The sequence below is a fragment of the Cottoperca gobio genome, chromosome 21, assembly GCF_900634415.1.
Source record: "Cottoperca gobio chromosome 21, fCotGob3.1, whole genome shotgun sequence".
Lineage (NCBI taxonomy): Eukaryota > Metazoa > Chordata > Actinopteri > Perciformes > Bovichtidae > Cottoperca > Cottoperca gobio.
The window spans coordinates 9,688,667-9,703,062 of NC_041375.1; the positions used below are offsets into that span (position 1 = coordinate 9,688,667).

General features: G+C 38.5%; 1 protein-coding gene across 9 annotated transcripts in view; it reads right to left on the minus strand.

Annotated features, from left to right (window-relative positions):
- Positions 1-14,396, minus strand: part of stxbp5l (syntaxin binding protein 5L) — a 130,738-nt gene that overhangs the window by 67,560 nt on the left and 48,782 nt on the right. For all 9 annotated transcript variants that reach the window (XM_029458617.1, XM_029458614.1, XM_029458612.1 and 6 more), the window contains exon 3: positions 6,667-6,748. In XM_029458617.1, coding sequence (XP_029314477.1) covers positions 6,667-6,748 — 82 coding nt within the window. The remainder of the gene's footprint in view (positions 1-6,666; positions 6,749-14,396) is intronic.

Sequence of the window (14,396 nt, forward strand, 5' to 3'; positions counted from 1 at the left end):
TATAACTGCATAAGTACAATGTCTAAAATAGCTTTCCCTCAACTTACTCCAACCACATTTTCCAGAATGCCCCTTTTCCAGATAATGTATTCTTGCATTTAGAACATTTAAGTGCAGAGACCAATAAGCAACAGCAAAGAAAACAGAAAGAGAAGAAAAAGTTTACAGTTGAGGAAAATTGAGAGTTTCTTTAATATTAATAACTGCACTTGAGCACATTGGGTTTTACTGTTAAATGAACTACATAATATATAAATCATGACAAGGAGAGACGTGCACATGACAATGAACTAGGGTTTAAGAGAAAGAGAATGTGGATGTGTACACTGGAGAAGAATTTGATAGTTGAACTGTATCTATCGGTTTATTTATGGAGGGACACAAAGAATAAACACTGAATACAATAATGCCATGTTTACTGTGAAGCCTAACCACCAGACCAAGACACAAATATGTGCATGTAACCGGTTGCAGTTTAGTAAACTTTGTTGAACCAGCCATCCATTTATAAAGAAATCAAAATGTTTTGCCCTTACAATTAAATAATTCACCCAAATTGTGAAAAAATAATAATAAAAAAATCAGGGGTTTCATGTTCAACAAATGACATTACGTTAGACATTGAAACATAGTTATAAAGCATGTGTTTGTGTTAAACTGCTATAGTATGCCAGCCATTATAACATAGACATCACAATGGATTCTAATCAGAGATTATTTTAGACAACTGTTACACTTGTATGTACAGTATGTTGAAATAAATCATTGTGTGCACTGTTGTATTGCAAAATCACACAGACTTCATATGAAATTGGATGAAAACTGTGAGAGGAAAATTATTTTCAAATTATGTCAGCTGGTCTCCGAGTTCTGAGGATTGTAATTACAGTGAAATTCCCAGTGCGGCTTTGCTACGACTGGAGCCCAGGGAGAATTAGCTTGAGATTACAAACTTAATCGTGGGATTAAAGACTTTACAGTGCAGGGGAGGGTGAAAACATTCTTCCCAATGATTTCCATATTGTGGAATCTCTCACCCTGTAAAGCATAAATATTTGTTGCATAATGTTTCTGCAATGAAACTGCATGAACACTGTAGAAGGAGTTGGGCATTCTGTGGACTTTCAGTATGTATGTGAGTGGAAGCATTTCCAGCATCGCCATCTGTTTTGCAAGTAGAAAACCCGAAGAGTCAGACAGTAGAAGGATTTAGCATTGTCTGGTAAAAACACTTCATCTGTGACTAATTCCTTTCTTTATCTCACCCACATCCACGTTCTAAATATGTAGGAATGACCTTCACTTTTTTGTGCCACTTGTGACTCTGTGACTCTCACATCTCACGTAAAAGCATGACAGCTAATTCACAAAAGCCTATTTGCAAAGTGAGCAATGAAGCCTTGTTTATGAGTAAAGCATATTTGATCTTCCTAAATGTATTCAACACAACAGAAAGATTTAATGAACATAATTATTTGAGCATTTTCCACCTACTGCCTCATATCGAGTTTGAAGCCCATCTCTCCATACATAGAAAGGATGAGCTTCTCTTTAGCCGTGTCACATTTGACTGATGGGAATGTGCCGATGATTACCTGGCACCTGCAAAGGAAATTAATTTTAAAAGTCTGATACAGGCTTTCATTTAATTTATTTTCTTGTTTTTCCTATTTCACCTTACTAAGATTAATAAATAATAAATCTCTTTTAGTAACACTCTATTTGTCGTTCTAATATAATTGCACTAGTTCAGAACAGATTTATTTTGCTGGAATATTAATTTGAACTTGAATTGCTCTACTTTGCCCCTAGAACAGCATCCTCAGGTCATTTGAAAAATTGATATTTACTTTCATTTCGCAGTTATAAAAAAGGATGGATTTAAAGATTCTTTCCTACTCTGATGGAGTTTGTTTCTGTCACCTGAAGGAGTGAGAGGAGGTGGAGCAGCAGCTAATGAAAAAAATCAAACCAGAGGGGGAGAAAAGGGAGGGGGAGAGCCGGGTCCACAACTCCAATATTATATAGTTATCTTGATGTCTGGATGGCAACACAGGCGAGGCGACCAGGCACATGTACAGTACACAGCATGAGTTAAATAACAGTCAGCAGGGCCAAGGGGAAATTGCAAGACACAGCGATGGGGTGCCCTGCGACCAGCGGGAGGGATGCTTCCCAGATGTGTCCTCTTTCCTTGCAGGGAGGGACTGTTCCCCCTGCTCGCAGCGCAACTGTCAAATTGGGCATTCTGTCCTCAGTGTAGCGATGTCGGCAACCCATCCAACCCGTCTTGAAACACAGACCCCGTTTCTTTTCCCCATCAGACCATCAGATCCTCCTTCAGCGCCTCCACTACACCATCGGACTCTCTGACTCCGCCCTGAGCTGGTTCCAGGTCCTACCTCTCTGGAAGAACAGAGTACGTATCCTTGGGAGGTGCAAGTTCCCAGATACACCCAGTAACCTGTGGTGTCCCTCAAGGGTCGGTTGTCGGCCCCACTCTGTTCACCCTCTACACTCTGCCCCTTGGCCGTGTCATCAGCCAGCATGGAATACCATTCCATAGCTACGCTGATGACACACAGCTATATATAAAAACCGACCCAATGCCACATGCAGCCCCACTGTCGACATCTTCATCATCATCACTATCATCATTGAGCACCTGCCTTGAGTAGATAAAGGCTTGGATGAAAGAAAATTTCCTTCAACTAAATAGCTCAAAAACAGAAGCTATTTTAGTTGGCACACCACACCAGGTCCAGTCTTCCCCCATAACCCACATCACCTTTTTTGGCCAAGACATCCCCCTATGACCATCAGTCACCAACCTAGGTGTAAGATTTGACCCTCATATGACCTTTGACAACCACATCAAACATCTGTGCAAGACCTCCTTCTACCACCTCAGGAACATTGCAAAACTCCCCCCCACACTCTCCCTGTCAGTTGCAGAACAACTCGTCCACGCCTGTGTCTCCTCAAGGTTGGACTACTGCAATGCTCTCCTCATCGGGATTCCAAGCGGGAGCCTTCAAAAGCTCCAATATATCCAGAACAGCGCCGCTAGGCTCCTGATGAGGGTGCGAAAATATAACCACATCACATCCATTCTCCACTCCCTCCACTGGCTTCCTGTCGCATTCAGGATCGAATACAAAATCTCCCTACTCACCCATCAGTGCATACATGGAAATGCTCCTCCGTACCTCAAGGAACTCCTCCCTCAACAAACCTCCACACACAACCTCCGCTCCTCTAAAAAAACTTTGCTCCACCCCCCCAGGACCAAGCTCCGCACCATGGGCGATCTGGACTTCTGCTCAGCCGCTCCTCACCTGTGGAATTCCCTCCCAGAACACCTGAGGGCTCCACAGGCCACCGACTCCTTCAAGAAGGAACTAAAAACCTTTCTTTTCACAAAAGCCTTTCCGTGACCTCTTATGTCTGTTGTTTTTGTTGTTGCCCTGCATTTTGCCTTGAGATTGCTTTTACCTTTGAAAGGCGCTGTACAAATACAATTTATTATTATTATTATTATTTTACAATGCTTTGTGGGTATGGCTTTTTTCCCCCCCGTGTCATTACCATTCATAGCTATACAACCCATGTGTATATGATTAAACTGTTATCAAGAGCACAAAGTTCTTCATAGAGCTTTTCATTTTGCTCCAGACTGACGCGTTCAACTTTGAAATGTTCTTTCTAAACGCATGTTTCCAAAGTCGATGAGTACGCCGACTTGTGTTAAACACAATATTGATCAAAATAATTAGCCTACTGCATGTTGTAGATTTCATACATGAGAAAAACAAACCAGAACATTTTCATTTCAAGTGAAAAAGTAGCAGTTAACTACGCTCTGTGTTCGTTCATCAGCTGCTGTGAGCTAATTTAGTTCTCCAATCTCAGGTCATTTTGGGTCGTGTCAAAGGTTAATGAGGTGTGTCTGGCTGCCTGGATGTGTTAACACACGTGTTCCATCTGTCCTTCTCCTGCTTCCTTGTCCTCTATACCTCTGTACATATAGAGGAAATCAGATTTAACACTGAATATAAGACATAAATGATTATCTCGAAGATCTTTCGAGAAGTCTATCGCAGAATGAGGTAACACAATGGGGATTGAGTTTATGGCCCACTGATGAAGCAGAATTACAAACTGGGTGTCTGTGGTAACATTCCTGGGAAAAATCACAAGCTTGTTTATCTTCAGACAAATTAATAATTCTGCTAGAAAGGTGAGAAAGAATGTTGGAGGAAAAGGGGCTTCATTAACAATATTCAATAACAAAGTCACCTGTGCACTTGATTTCTCTGGCATTGTTTAAAACGTTATTCAACATACCAATTAAGAGGAATGGAAATATTGAATGCTCCTTAAATAAATTCACAATAACTGTTGCTGTACATCATTAGCAGCAGATGGCAAAGTGCTTCGAAAATACAATTTCTTGTCCCTTTCATCAATTTTAAAGAAGTAATATCTCAAATTCTTTTTGATGTTTGTGTCAGTGTTGTCTGATTGATGTATAGACTGTTAAAATCAAACTTTGTGTAACTACAATCAATTATCTCATCCTTTCTGGAGATTTCCACATACTAAATACAAGATGACGTGAAACAAACATCTTTACAGAGCTGGATGCCTCCTTCAATCCAGCTCAACACGACACAGAAATCCTTCTCACCTTTTCCTTTCCTCTCCCCCCTCCACCTGCCACCCCACCACCATCCAACCTCATCTAACACCAACCCTCAGCAGCCCCCTCAGCCTCTGTAGATGTATTATTCATGTAGAAAAATAATGAATTCAAAATAGGCAATCAAACACATTAATTAGCCTATTCATACCCTACACTGGCACAGTGATAGACAAATAAAATTGTAATTCTCCTCATCAAATAGCAAGAGATAGAGGCTGAAGAGGACGACATGGTAAGAGATTATGACTGCACAATAAAACTATTGACAACTCATGTTGAATTGTGTGAGAGAAGACAAACATGCTTAATACAACCACAAGCTCATCATTCACAGGCACCTGCAAGAAGTTGCCTCTTACGTGGGTTAACACATCTAATAGGAATCAGTCATTACACCTCAGTGAATGTCAAGAGGCTGGCAACTCAACCATTAGCAGGGCCGCCGACAACCCACACACTGAATCCAAGAGAGGGCATTGCTATACAGCACTGCTATTAGTCACGTTGTCAAACGATAAGAAGACCCACAGAAGTCACTGTGATACGTGGTTTGTTAATATAAAAGAGACCATTTGGGAGTGTGCTTGCACACAACAAACACATGCAGAAACCCAAGTAATAAAGTGCACAAATAAACATGAAAGTGCAAATATTCATTTGTAAATACAACAAGAAAATATGCACAAACAAAACTGTGTCAGTGGCACACACACATACTGAATCAATCTAACACAAGTGCTTTACAAACCCAGCAAATAAACAAGACGCACTTGAACCCCCATACTGTTGTAGCATGTGTGCCACAACCCAGATACACATAGTTGAGATACTCTTACACAAACATGTGGGTGCTGACACACATACTTAGACCCACACACATACTCATAGACGCATACAAAGTCATTACCTGTCACACAAAACCAGCCCTCTTCAGGCCCATCCACCTCCATTTGCCTCAGACACATCACAAGTAGGCCAATGAGTGATTGAGAGGTGGGCTTGAGAATAAATAGAGTGGGCAAAGAAGAAGAGCTGAAAGAGGCAGGAAGAGCACGTAGAATACAGCAGAATAAAAGAGAAAACAAAAAAGAGAAACCGCTTTGTGTTCGACATCCGTTGGACTTGGCTTCTGCTCTTTAACTTACAAGAGGCCCTTTTTTTCTACAATACACCGACAGTGTTTTGTTAGTAAACAGTCTGTAGAAAAACAAGCACTGCGGAAAAATGCTTTTAAAAGGCAGACAGGAAAACAATCAATGTCCTTGACCTTCACATGATCCTTTCATTTAAATAGTTCATTATTTAGTGTTTTGTCTCCTGCTGTTGGAGCACAGGTACATCAGCACCTCCACATTTAACAATTGAGAGTCAATAGGTGATTTAGAAAAAGATTATAGGGACATTTTTCATCAATTACAAAGAAATCAATTCATGTCAATCCATTACATTTTAAATGAATTAAAGAACAATAGCAATGGTGCAAAATGTTATTGTTAGTTTATGCAAACAAAGAATGGATTGCGTCCTGCTCCGTGAATTGCGCATCTAAATGTGGGTGAGCGTTCAATAGGAAGGACCTCTGTTTGCAAGTTGGTCAAATGTATTTCAGGTGTCAGAAAGTTATGGAAAAAGCATCTTATTTTGCGTTTATCAATTGATCCCACAGATATTGTACTCCATTATTAAATCAATTAATTCAACTCCACTGTCAACCAAAACAACAAGAAAAAGGGACATACTATTGCATTGGTTAATTCTTCCTTCCAATAAGCAGCTAAATGTAAAAACCCCGAGTAGAAGACGTTAGGGCGCACAGCGAGAGGACATTTGGATCGAGGGAGTGGACATGTTGCTGGTCACATGTGGATACGATAGTGACTTCAGGCTTCATTGTGTGACAAGAGCAGCTTTTTAAAAAAAATCACAGCATAAAGAAAGCTTTGAAATGGAATCAGGCTTACCTCATTGATGAGGAACTGCAGTTGAAGAACAGCTGCTCCGCTTTCATGCTGACAGTAGCAGTCCACTCCGGGTCGTCCCAGTCTGATGACATCACAAAGTCAAGGAGAGCACAACAAAGTGGAAGGCAAATGGTACATATTTATGTTTCAGTGAATGTGGAGTATTATAAGTGTGAGAGACAACATCTGATCAACACTTTAGGTTCTAATGTAGTAACTGTGGTTGGACAGAAGCTGCTTGTGCCACTGGCCTTGTATAGGCATGCGATGTGATGCGATTTCAAATCCGGTTATAAAGGATGACTGGATTTGAAAAAGGTGCAGTGTGATGCTTGATGATTGCCGACCCCCCCCACCACCACCACATTCTAATTGTAGAGTTGTTTCTATTTTGTCAACTTTATTTATTTTAATGACTAAATATAAGAAAGACCTCTCAGTGTAACGCAATACAAAACAAACAAACAAAACAACAAAAACATAACATTGCAACATTCATAAAGGTAGAATTTATTGCAGGACTGTTGTAATACTGCATTAGTCTTGGCAAAGTATAAACAAGCTGAATTATTTTAAGGCAAATCATGTAGTAACGGAGCAGATCATATTCTAATATCAAGCCTAATCCTGTTTGTAACCAAAACAAATACATTTATTTGATGTAACAGAGTATTACTTGCTCATTAAACTTTACTAAACTGTAAATCTGTCATTTGTAAATGCAAGTTGCCGGTCTCACATGTAGACAAGAGCAGAGAGGTTCCAATAGGTTTGCTAGATGGCAGGTAAGCACTGTAAGTTCATTTATATCATCTTTCTAGAGCAAGCATCATGATGTGCTTCACAAGACCAACAAATAACACAACAGTACAAAACATACAGTGCATCAGACGTGTCTGTGCAAGGTGTTCCACTGGTAGCATACCTCCGACTTGCTCGTGCTATCCAACAAATACAACCCTCGGCTACTTGTAACATTGTTGATCGCCTGTAAGCCCTCAGAGGACATGTCAGGAGGAAAAATAAAACACTGAATTGCTATTTGAAATGTGTGGCAACATCGACCAACTGGGCTTAAGTATGTGCATACATATAAACTAACAATATAAATACTAATCATACGGCACCATCGCGAAAAACTGATAGATAGCAATTAAAACATTGATTGATTTTGTTGTTTTTTTCTTGCAGTTTTTGTACCTCCTTAGTAAGTAATGATTGATTTTATTTATGGTTTATTAGACGAAGAAACACAAGTATCCAAAGGGCAACATGTAAAAGAGTAAACACTTAGTTCCAACATAGTTCCAACACAACGAAGCACAAGACATTCAACATGAAAAAGTCCATAAAACCCATTGTTATCTGAGAAGACGAATATTAAGGAGCATACCCATTATTGATAAAACTGTACGCAATGATTTAGTTTCTGTTGTTCTACCCTGAGCTGTACTGGCAGCAGTCCTACCCTTCTGAATCCATTACTGTCAACATGAGTTTGAGGGAATGCAGTTCATAAATACAGAATAATATTATTTTTGCATCACCTGCAGTTTGTTCCCAAGTTTAGCTGTCAAACCACTGTACCAAGCACAACATGCAAAATACCAAATGAAAGTCTATCAATGATGACACGGAAAGTTTCCTAACAGAAAAGTCGAAATGCGTTGTTCTACCAATAGGAGCTTAAGTGTGACAGAGTGACTGTCACAATATTGTTCCTAAATATGAGACAATTGTCTGAGATACAATTTCAGCCCCATTGCAAGGAACGTTCAACATATTTGTTCTCGACAGCTTATTGCAAATAGGATTGACTCCATTTTACCCAAATGTATTGAAAGCTTGTTAACAATGAGCCACACTTTCTAATTCTTTACTAATTAGTGTTTTTAATCTCACTGACATCATTCCCAGATACCAGTATAACGCATAATCATCAACATACAACAAAAGCTTACATTCCACAGCCGCTGGCATATCATTTTTATAATGAATTATTAATTTCCCAATGTGTACTAAACAACACATCCTAACATTATACCCATGCTCAAGAATACTGTATTTACTGAGGGTGGCAGTTTGGTTAGAAAACAGGTATAGCTACCAGAGGAAGTAAAATCCCCAAGCACATCCTTCAAAGCAGGTGGAACTCAGCACGAGGGGGATATGACACAACATGAACACAGAGCCAGTTGGATCTGGTACAGTAGCAGTAATTTAATCGCTACATGTTCAGAATTCACAGTGTTGCCAACATAGCTCGAGGTACAGCGCAGATCCACATATGACCAGTCCTGCGATGATCAAAATGATCCCATTATGTCTCGCTAACTGCCAACTACGTTATTCTTGTAAAGCACATTACACCTTATAGAGTTAGAAAGTAAAATATAAGCTAACATATTAGCGTACATCTTTTATCCTCAAATACTACTTTTTTCAGTACCTACTCATGTGACTGAAGCAATTACCCTTTATGTCTTCAAACATCGGGGGGGCTTTTACTTTGTCTACCTGTAGAACGTTTACTTCAATTTCTCATCATTTAATGTACGAGACCATTTCGATGTTCCGTGTTGTAGTAGTGTTCCAAAACAAAACGTATGATGCCCTCGCAGTGTCCCATCGGGGATCAATGGCTACCCACACCTTGCAAACAGCTCAGGGCGAGGGGATTGTGTAACATTTATGAGCCACAATCAAATATTTCAGTGCAGTCATCTGACAATGCAGTAAAAATAGTCAAAGAGAACAAATTGTCTGTTCAGTTTTAATGAAACACAATATGAGTAATCATAGAGAGTAGGAGGAAACAGAATGAAGGTTTAACCTGCTGCAGAGTAACCGGGCTGAGAGGAGGAGGAGGAGGAAGAAAAGGAGATTTAGTTGCTCTCCTGTAGTTTGGGATTTTCAGTCTGGACACAGAAGATATTTTCACATATATATATGTGTTTTCAGATCCATCTATGTTAATTTGGACAACATAACTATTTGCAAATCCTCTGAATACAAAGGCGTTGATTTGTTTAAAATTTGTAAAGATGAAATTATAAGTTAAATGTTTGCACTTGTCACAAATTAGAAAAGCATTATTACTAAATGATAAAAACATAGTGTGCAGCTAGAATCCACACAAACAAGCTGTGTTCAGTAATGTTTTGCGTATTTCAGATATGCGAGAGAAGTCAATCAGAAATCCAAAAGATTGATAGTATGCAGTGTGAGCACATCTCATTTCAGTTTCACAATGAACTCTGAAAGCAACATTGCGGAAACATCCAGACAGTCTTGCTAGACTGACTTATCATATCTCCAGCAGCAGCAGCAGCAGCAGCAGCCATGCACTCTGATATATATGGTGAATTGAACAGATCTCAGGTGCACTGAGGAGGAGAGACTCAAGACAGCTCATGACCTTAGCAAAAGTTCCGCTTCAGTCATGTTTGAAAAAAAATCTTAACTTTTATAAATAAAATAAAAAATAATAATTTAAAGTATTTTTCATGGCTGCACTTGTTTTACACTGAATACATATTCTGGGTGCATTCTGGATTGGCTCAGTATTACATGTAAACATACACTGCATGCAACAGTAGATCTAATGCTGTACACGAGTTATAGATTTTATATGTACAATGTTCTGCATAATATAAAAAACACTGATATCTTCATCATATCATGACTTTCAATTACATTTAAAATATATATTTAAAAATACACAAAATCAGTTATTTTGTAATCATGTATACTTTTTAAAACATTCTTCAAGGAAAATGACAATTTATTGGCTTGTATTGTAAAATATGTGGAATTCGTAGATTTGTCTGAATGTATTTTTCATTATATTAGACGATATTTTTATGTTTGTTCCGCAGGGAAAACAGGATATTTAATGCCCACAGTTTGTTATTTAATCATTACATTTAAGGTGGCTCCCTAAGAATATCCTACGCAATTAACTGCGTATGCCCCCGACAGTATAAAGTATAAAGCGCTGCACAGCTTCGACTTAGGCAAGGAAGCTCAAAATAATGGTACACACACACACACACACACACACACACACACACACACACACACACACACACACACACACACACACACACACACACACTTCAATTTCTTGTCTTCATATCATGTTAATGTGTGAATGCCTAAATATTTTCTTTCCGATCCACCCACTGATATGGAGAAGAAATCTCACTAAAAATGTTCAAGTAATCGACACAAAACAATGACAAATATTTTCCATAGTCCCTCCAAGGTACTGCTTTTAAGAATCTCAAAATACTAGAATTGAAGTAGTCCATACCAATACCGGTGAAATTCCACATTTCTCAATACCCAATTCTATACCAAATAAATTATTTTATTTTATTTAAATATGTGTTTTGAAAAAGATATTGGCAGTAGTAGTTAAACTGTGTAATATAAGCTGCTTAAAAGTAGTGTTCAGAAGTTAAACAGGTCATAATTCCCTCTCTGATATCTATTTTATATTTCTGTGAAAATATCTTCTTCAAACAACTGTATTTATTTAAGGTTCTCACTGAAAACAACATTTCACAAGGTTACATTTGAACACTTCATGATGGACCACTTTGCCTGGAAAAAAGATGTCAAATAGGAATTTTCCAATTGATTTCCATTCTGTCTCTCCGTTTGTCTCTTTTTCTCCCTACCATCTAAATCGACAAAACGACATCAGTGAGGGAAAAACAAGAAAAGAAGAAAGGCAAACACCAAATATTGGAGCTTACTGGGAGGCCTCTTGTGCTCATGCGCCCACGTTGAGCCACCACACAGAGAAAATCAGTTTTTGACCTGTGGTAATACAATGAGCATGAGCAACAGCCTGTCCACTTAGTCCAGTAGTCAATGTATTTCTCCTTTGAATAATAATAATAATAATAATAATAATAATAATAATAATAATAATAATAATAATAATAATAATAATAATAATAATCTTTATTTAAATAGCACCGTTCATACAATAATTGCAGCCCAAAGTGCTTCACAGCAAAAACATAACAATTAGTACCAGATTAGACAGAATAAGAGCATTTACAGTACAATAATCACAGTGTTGATGTAAATGAGTCTGAAGTATCATTATAAAAATAGCAGAATATTTTGAAAGTATGAGATCAACGATGGGCCCCTATGGCCCTTCAGCTGGTTTACTCCCTTTGCTACCCATTATTTACGTTTACAGTGTCAACCTCTTTATTGACCTTTTAACGTATAAAACACAGACGTCTCCGTGAGTCCAAAGTGGCAAAATCTTGGTTAAAGCCCGCTTCATAAACAAACCCCTGTTTGTTAAGTTTTATGAAACCTATCGGTTAAAGACAGTTTTTCTCCAATATATTCTTTAATCTTTCACTTTTCCACTAATTATGTAAAGAACATGTAAACACATTTATCAGAGAAACTTCCTCTTTTTCCCGTGGTAAAACAGTCTATTTGATCTCAAGTTTTTCAAAAATACACACTCTGAAATTTATCTCAGTTACCTTTACACACATTCAATGTTAAACCAGTAATAATTCACCATAAAAATATATGAAATATCACTATTAAAAGGCTAAAGTAAAGAGATATAAAATATCACTATTAAAAGGCTAAAGTAAAGAGATATGTCTTCAGTTTACTTTTGAAGATATTGAGCGAGCTTGCCTCTCTAATGTCTGCAGGTAAAGTGTTCCATAGCTTTGGTGCATAATTGATAAAGGCTGCATCCCCGATTTTCTTTTGAATGTTTCTGGGAACATTTAATAAAGCAGTAGTGGATGATCGTAATGTTCTTGGGGGCACATAGTTTATTAGAGTTGGCAGTGTAACTTGGTGCTGTTCCGTTTAGGGCTTTGTATACAAGAAGGAGGACCTTAAAGTCAATTCTAAAAGTTACTGGAAGCCAGTGTAGAGCGGCTAACACTGGACTGATGTGGTCTCTCCTCTTGGTTCTAGTCAGCAGCCTCGCTGCAGCGTTTTGGATGAGCTGAAGTCTCTCTGTTGTTTTTTTTGGGAGGCCGGTAAAGAGTGCATTACAGTAATCGAGTCAGCTTGAGATGAAAGTATGGATTAGTTTTTCAGCATCCTTTTGATTTATAAATTGTCTGATTTGAGCTATATTTCTAAGGTGGAAGAAGGATGTTTTTGTCACCTTGTTTATGTGGGATTTAAAGCTTAGAGCTGAGTCTATGATAACACCAAGACTTGTAACTTCAGGTTTAATCAAAGGAGTAAGTTTCCCCATGTTATTCAGCATCATCTCTCTTTTTGTTACAGGACCTACTAGTAGGATTTCAGTTTTGTTCTCATTTAACTTTAAGAAATGATTGCTCATCCATTTATTTATTGCTGACAGACAGGTGGTGATGGAGTTAACAGCTGTAGCATCATTTGGTTCAGCAGAGATGTACAGTTGTGTGTCATCCGCGTAGCTATGGAAGCACACATTGTGTTCTCTAATGATGTCGCCCAGTGGGAGCATGTATAGGGAGAACAGTAATGGACCGAGGCAGCTCCCTTGTGGAACTCCAAAGTGGGCATCATGCTTCTCTGACACATGATCTCCAAGCCTGACAAACTACTTTCTCCCTTTGATATATGTTCTGAACCAGTTTAATACACAGTCAGAAAGACCAACCAATTTTTCTAGACGATTAATTAGGATGTCATGGTCGATCGTGTCAAATGCTGCGCTCAGGTCTAGTAGGATAAGAATTGAGACCTTATTTGTGTCAGAGTTTAGTCTGAGGTCACTAATTATTTTAGTCAGAGCAGTTTCGGTGCTGTGGCATGCTCTGAAGCCTGATTGAAATTCCTCCAGGATGTTGTTTTCTTTAAGAAAGAAGTTTATTTGGACTGAGACAATTTTTTCTAGTATTTTGCTGATGAATGGAAGGTTAGATATTGGCCTGTAGTTGGTCAGCGTATTACTGTCTAGGTTAGGTTTCTTTAGCAAGGGTTTTATAACGGCTGTTTTGAAGACGTCTGGGAAGATGCCCGTTAGAAGAGACGTGTTTATAATATTTAGGACGTGACTTGAAATGCTCTCGAATATCCGCTTAAAGAATGCTGTAGGTATCAGGTCAACACAAGAGGTGGAGGAGTTACATTCATCACAGTTTTATGAAGCTCAGTTAATGTGATGCAGGTGAATGTTCCCATGGTTACATCACAATGTTTGTAGATGTTCTCTGTGTCTGCATCATAAGTGATGCTGGCTCTGATTGAAGTTATTTTATTATTGAGGAATAATGCGAGTTCTTCACACTTTGATGCAGAGGACTATGGAGGGGTGGGGGCAGTGTTCAGTAGCTGGTTAATAGTCGAGAATAATTTTCTAGAATTTCCAACATTCTCTGTGATAATCTTAGAAAAGTAATCCTTTCTTGCCAGCTGCATTGCTTTACCACAGGCAGCCATGGATTCTTTGTAGATATCATAGTTAACACACATTGGGTGACTTGTAGCACAAAAGGCTAGAACAAGTCAGCGGTGGTTTATGAGCGTGTTACAAAGTTTATGTAATATTTTCTCTATTATTTAGATAATTTCTGAGAAAAGTAAAATATTACACATGTGTTTCTGAAAATATATTCTATATTGTATGCTTTATTGTCTTGCTCTGTCCTGATTTTTTAAGGTAAGGAAACACTGATTGTATTTGGAAGGCTAAGATCAGCAGATCAGCACTGTGGCCAGAGAACCTGCGG